At 47.6% G+C, this 6,296-nt stretch overlaps 1 protein-coding gene across 1 annotated transcript; it reads right to left on the bottom strand.

Moving 5' to 3' along the window:
- Positions 1-293: 293 nt before the first annotated feature.
- Positions 294-5,074, bottom strand: LOC123510435 (suppressor of tumorigenicity 14 protein homolog). The gene is made up of 10 exons (XM_045265623.1): positions 4,857-5,074; positions 4,304-4,384; positions 4,073-4,093; positions 3,689-3,790; positions 3,127-3,303; positions 2,772-2,918; positions 2,363-2,527; positions 2,065-2,220; positions 1,807-1,944; positions 294-1,583 (listed from the first exon to the last, which is right to left on the bottom strand). The coding sequence occupies exons 2-10, from the start codon at positions 4,382-4,384 to the stop codon at positions 522-524; spliced, it is 2,049 nt and encodes a 682-aa protein (XP_045121558.1). The 5' UTR covers positions 4,857-5,074; the 3' UTR covers positions 294-521.
- Between the last annotated feature and the right edge of the window lie 1,222 nt (positions 5,075-6,296).

The following is a 6,296-nucleotide window of genomic DNA, read 5'->3' as shown; positions in this document are numbered from 1 at the left end:
TTACTCAACAGACTGTTCAGTGAAGGCATATTCTACCAGGCTTTGCTGTATAATGGTATGAAACCTAGCAGTTGGAAACTGACTTATCTGGGAAGACAGGTGAAGACACGATTTAAGTACGTTGAGCAAGCAATGAACACCGAGAGGTGCGCGGCAGTGTGCTAGGCCTGTATGACCAGCTTGGCATATAATGACAGTACATATTAAACTTACATTTAGTTGCGCAATTATGCAATCTCAGTTCAACTACGTATACTTATATTCGAATTAGGATCGAAATTAAATCTTGTGTATGAAGTAACAGGCGATTTTTATTTCCTGAACGTTTCATTAAAAGATTCTACATAAATCAGTGACTAAACAATCAGTCAGCAATCAGTTTCTGCCCAGGATTGTTTCTAAATATTTCTCACTGACGCAAGTATTACAAACAACATATCACAGAATGCATTTTGGGTACTGCCTTGTATAAAAGTTAAGTACTAGTTAAAATCTGAGTTTTCCGTGGCGCCATGCAGAGCTCATTTGGTATAAGGTCCTGCGTTGTGCTGCTGTTGCTGCTCGGGCGTGGCCTGCATGATGCCATACACCCAGTTAATGAAGTAAGGTACGTTCACGTACACACCAGGATTGCCCTGAATGCCGCACCCAATGCCCCACGCCGTCATGCCGTACAGCTCGTACTGGCCAGTGGTGGGATTCCTGCACATGAGGGGACCGCCGCCGTCTCCAGTACACGCGTCCTGGCCGGCCTCGCCTCCAGCGCACACGAAAGACGGGTCCAGTATGAAGAATTTCCCTAGTCTCGTTTCTCTCAGCAGTTCTTGGCATTTGTCAGAGGGAACCACCGGGAGGGCAACTTTTTTCATAATGACCTGGAATTTTCCGCCATCGAAGGCATCCTTGCCCCATCCAGTGGCAATGCACTCTGTGCCATACGGGTGTACTCTGTCTGGAGGAGGGAGACAGACTCTATTGATATGGTACCGGTAGGTGATTGGTGTGGTCAGCTCCAGCACAGCCACATCATTGTGCAAGTTATCCGAATTGAAGTCAGGATGTATTTCGATCCTGGCCAGATCGTAATCTTCGTAAGGGTACAAAGTGTCGAACACGTCCACCTGGTACTCTCCAAGGCGCACCCTCAGCTCGTAAGGGGTGTAACCAGCGACGCAGTGCGCTGCAGTGAGAATCCAACGGTCGTCAATCACCGAAGCTCCGCATTTGTAGGTTTGGTTCCTGAAGAACACGATAGCCATCCACGGGAACTCTGCAAACCGTGCCTGTTTGTGAGCAAGGTTAGTGTTTTGGATGCGGGTGTCTATTTCGGGACTTCCCACGCCACACTCCAGGCTGGGAACTCCGGGTTCCGTGATGATGTTAGCGCAGCAGACTCCGGGGTCGGAATATCCAGTACCACTGAGGCGACAGTGGGTGCGCACTTCAGTGGTCTGGATGCTACTGCCCTGGCACAGAACTTCCGGCAAGCACACAGAGTCACTGGGGCACACGTTTACGATAATTTGGGGCTCGGACTTTCTGGTGCAGCACACACCCACCAGTTCGGGATTCAGCTGACAGCTCTGCAAGAAACGAGACTTTGATTAAGGAAAATTTCTTTGAAATATGTACTTTTTAGCATTTCAAATTATCTACAAGGTGATGGAACATTTGTCTGGTAGTCTCGCAACAAATTTAGAGGATTCGTTTCGGAATTAAGAATTGATCAGTATGTAAATGTCAGCGACGAACCATGAAGCTAATACGCATGGTACAGTACATCAATTCCTAAGGACTGGCTCTTACCGGCTTATCAGCGAGGATAGTAGCGGTCTCCGCGCACTGGTGGATCAAATTACAGGTGTGGTCGGCGGGACAAGTGAGAAGAGGCGCCTGCAGACAGCATTCACCCACGGCACCGCTTCCCTCAGTGCGGTAACAAGTCTGTCAAGTAAGCACCACACCATCACATCACTTGTTCTGATGTTTCCGTGTGGGAGAAAAATACAAGAGATAATACAACATGGACTGGACGCAAACCAACACAGACATGTCATGGCTCACCTCTGTGTAACCGTTGGGTGCCGAGAGGGAGTCCGATGCGCAGGACCCAGTGGGTGTGCAAACCGTATTGGGCTGGGAACACTGCTCGACCGGTGGTTCCGGAGGCGGGGGCTCGTTGCAGCACACTCCCGTCGCGCCACCACCCAGGTCACACCTCTGCCGGCACAACGATATTTAGGTTAAGGGTTAGAAATCATTGCCATTCACAGGCACACAACATAGTCTACCACGTGTACTTGTCACGCCTAATTAAGCCATCGGCAAAATCAAAATGTAATAATTATAAATAAACACTCACGTCAAGGATCCTGATATCCAAGAATCCTGTACCATCAGTAATCACGTTGCCTTGCTCATTGCACAGCTGCCGAGTCACGCACACACGGCCGCGAGGGCACTGCGCCTGCACTGGAGGGGTGCAGCACACGCCGTCCAGACCGGACGCCGCGTCCACGTAGCAGCTCTGTGTGGCAGAGTCACTAGTCATCACCATGACCACTAGTTTGATCAGCACCAGCCAGACTGACAAGTACTAAATGTATTAAATGTATCCAGTAATCTACCGCTTGCATTCCTTGATTTAGATTTTAACTCTGGTGACGGGATGAAGGTACAGCACACCGATAACCATCACCGGCACCGCCACGCAGCCAGCCAAGCAGCTGTGGCTGGTGGTGGAGGTGCCACTACACGCGGCCGATACTTACCACACTGGCATCGTAAGTGCCGGTGCTCACGTCACACTCATAGGAGAGACGGCAGGTCTGCTCAGGAGCGGGGCAGGTGACCAGAGGCAGAGGCTCAGGTCGCTTGCAACACACTGCGTCCACATTTGGGTACTCAGGGTTACCACACTGTCGGAGGAGAATCTTTAGTCACACTCATGACATCAGGTTATCAAGAATTACCGTGACAAATACTTGATAATTTTTTTACTTTAAAAATGCTATGCTTGCGTTACTTGTAAGAATATAAAAATCATACAGTTAATAAGAATATCTGATTGATACAGTAAGTATAGGTTTGAATATAAAAGTAATACAATAAGAAAGTCAGACTTACCACCGAACCTCCGATGCGTTGGTTGATAAGGCCAATGCCCGAGGTGTTTATTTCACCATTGATGCACTGCGCCGTCTGCACGCACAGGAAATGGAGAGGACACTGGACCTGGGGCTCGTAGTTAGGGTTAGTGCAGCACAGCCTCCCTACACCCTCACACGGGCGGGCGTCGGTGATCTGTGGGGAAGAAAAGTGGCGTTTTGTGATCTGAAGGAAGAAGGAAGGTGGCATTATGTACTGAGTGTGTGATTTGAGAGAAGGAAGGAAGGAAGCGTTATGAAAGAGGAAGAGTGATCTGAGGGAAGGAAGGAAGGTAGCATTACAAAGAAGGGAGAGTGTGATCAGAGGGAGAGAAGGAAGGAGGCATTATGAAGGAGGAAGAGCGAGGTTAATGATAAGAGGAAGTAGGAGATTACGTTGAACTGGTCGTCTTTCACGTTGATAATTGCATGACGGGAAGTGAATAACGTATATATTACAAACGAAGTAGATAAAATGAGGCGAGTATTGTGGGCGAACAGGCAGGGGAGAGGAGAGGGGGGATGCTGCTCAGGGCACTCACGTTGCTGGGGATGGGGAGGGGTGTACGAGGGTCGATCAGGCCGATGCCGCCAGTGTTGAGGGAACCCTCGTAACAGTTGGCCCAGTACACGCACTGCTCATTCTGGATAATAAAATAATTGCATTGTATTCATTATAACGACTACGATTTTACCAAACTGTATTACATATGAACTTCCTCTTGGACAAAGCTACAAGACTTTCTATATAAAGTTGATTTTAGTACAACATGAGAAAACTAAATGCATTGTCTTTATTATAGCAGAATTACGATTTTTATCAAACTTCATTAAACAAAACTTGCTTCTAGATAAGCCTACAAGACTTTTTCGCTTAAAACTAATTCGAGTATAGTTAGAAAGACAAGACACGTAGAGCTACATACCTGAGCACAAGTGAACAGCTCCTGGAAAGAGAAGAAAGAGTTGATTATAAAATTCCAGACGGAGATTACTTGCCAGACATCACACTAATGTTATGGGGACAATGACTAGGTAGGCCTCCACAGTGATGTTACGGAGACTATTACTAGCCACACTGTTTCATACATGTCTGCAACACCACCACTATAATTTCAAACACGTGCAGCTTCCTCTCCACCTGCTGTCAGACGTACCTGCTGCTGCTGTCCCGAATACTGTGCCCAAGCCCCCCCGGCCACCACCAGCACCGTCAGTAGCAGCCCACGGGTTCTCATCTGTCGGCGAACATACGTATTAAGCAAGACATTGGAGTGGCTTGGCGGCATTACAAGATTCTTATTCACCTGCCTGACTACAAGGTATTCTGCAGATTCACACTTACTCACCCATTAACTCAAGAAGGAAGGAAAGACAGTCTCGCAAGGAAAGAGTCTCGCACGTACGAAATTACATCTAGGAAATGAAGAAAAAATAGTCCTGTCTGTTATTGCTTGCTCCTCCGTGCCGAGAATTGAAAAGCAGCTGAGAAGTATAAGGGTGGGTACACACACACACACACACACACACACACACAGACACTCCCATTAAAGAAAAAATGATAGCTCCCATTTATGCAGAAGCTTCGCTATACAACCCACCCAACAGCACAGTAATGTTGTAATCCCTTAGAAAACCACCACCAATGAGACAACTGTAACAACTCTGCCAGAACAAAGACTGGTGCGTCCAATGAGAACACCCGCCCACCTTCCAGACTGCTGCTGAGAGAGGAACTGCGGGCGGTGGGGACACACGGCGGCTTATATTTGTGCTGGGGCCTAGACCACTCACCACTCGCCCTTCCCCACGCTGCCCCTTACCTGTCGCCACGCTCCCCCCTCGTCTCCCCTCCCTTGTCCATCTCCAGCTCCCTCTTCCCAGTGGGTTTTCCCGGGATGTGTTGCCACCACCGGCCGGAGGCTCTGAAGGGCGGAGCACTCACTGCGTTCATGCTTCGAGTCCCAAGGTGTGTTTATTCATCGTTTTTGCCCATACGGTGACTCAAGCTAACTACTGTCTACTCGTCCAGCGCTGATTCTGTTGTATCTTTTATCCTCACTTTCCTCCTCTCCGTCCTTTTATTGCGACGAAATTATGTGGATTGAGTGTGTGTGTGTGTGTGTGTGTGTGTGTGTGTGTGTGTGTGTGTTTGTTTCAGTTTGATCTGCTGCAGTATCTGACGAGACAACTAGACGTTACCCTACGGAACGAGCTCAGAGCTCATTATTTCCGATCTTCGGATAGGCCTGAGACCAGGCACACTCCACACACCGGGACAACAAGGTCACAACTCCTCGATTTACATCTTGTACCTACTCACTGCTAGGTGAACAGGGGCTACACGTCAAAGGAGACACACCCAAATATCTCCACCCGGTCGGGGAATCGAACCCCGGTCCTCTGGCTTGTGAAGCCAGCGCTCTAACCACTGAGCTACCGGGCGTGTGTGTGTGTGTGTGTGTGTGTGTGTTGCCAAGGCTCCTGCTGCTACCTGCCTGCCCTCTCACCTGTGGGAACCCCCTTGAACAGCTCACACTCCTTCACACTCACTTCCAGACACTCACTTTCTGTTTTCAAGTTACTTAATACACACCAGCTGAACTAATCCACATCCCCAAGTGAAGATTTAAAGCCAAAACAAATGATCGTGTGTGTGTGTGTGTGTGTGTGTGTGTGTGTGTGTGTGTGTGTGTGTGTGTTCCTTTATGTTCTCTCATTCTTCCTCGTTGTTCAGTTTCTCTACACATTTATCCATTACTTTGGTTAATGTTAGTCTTGGAAGTACCAGAATTGTCTCTTGCATGTTCGTTTGGGTTAATTTTGTATGTGGTCGGGAAGGTGACGGAGGGACAGGTGCTGGGAGTAACTGGAATGAAGCAAAGGTCACGGGTGTTTTCTTTTAAGATCCACTTTCTCCTTTAATATTTTTCCCCTACATTATCCTCGTCATTGCACAAATTTAACTTTTTTTTATATCCACAGTTTATCGATCATCTGATTTATTGTATTTTTTTCTACTCGTGTACATTCTTTTAATTATAGGTGATATGTTATTGCACAAATTTCACTTTTATTGCCACAGTTTATCGATATTTTTTTTTTTATCTACTCGTGTATATATGTAGGTCTTCTTAACCTCTTCAGTAC

This window comes from Portunus trituberculatus, chromosome 29 (assembly GCF_017591435.1).
Source record: "Portunus trituberculatus isolate SZX2019 chromosome 29, ASM1759143v1, whole genome shotgun sequence".
In the NCBI taxonomy this organism is placed as follows: Eukaryota; Metazoa; Arthropoda; class Malacostraca; order Decapoda; family Portunidae; genus Portunus; species Portunus trituberculatus.
This window is presented reverse-complemented; position numbering and strand designations above follow the sequence as displayed.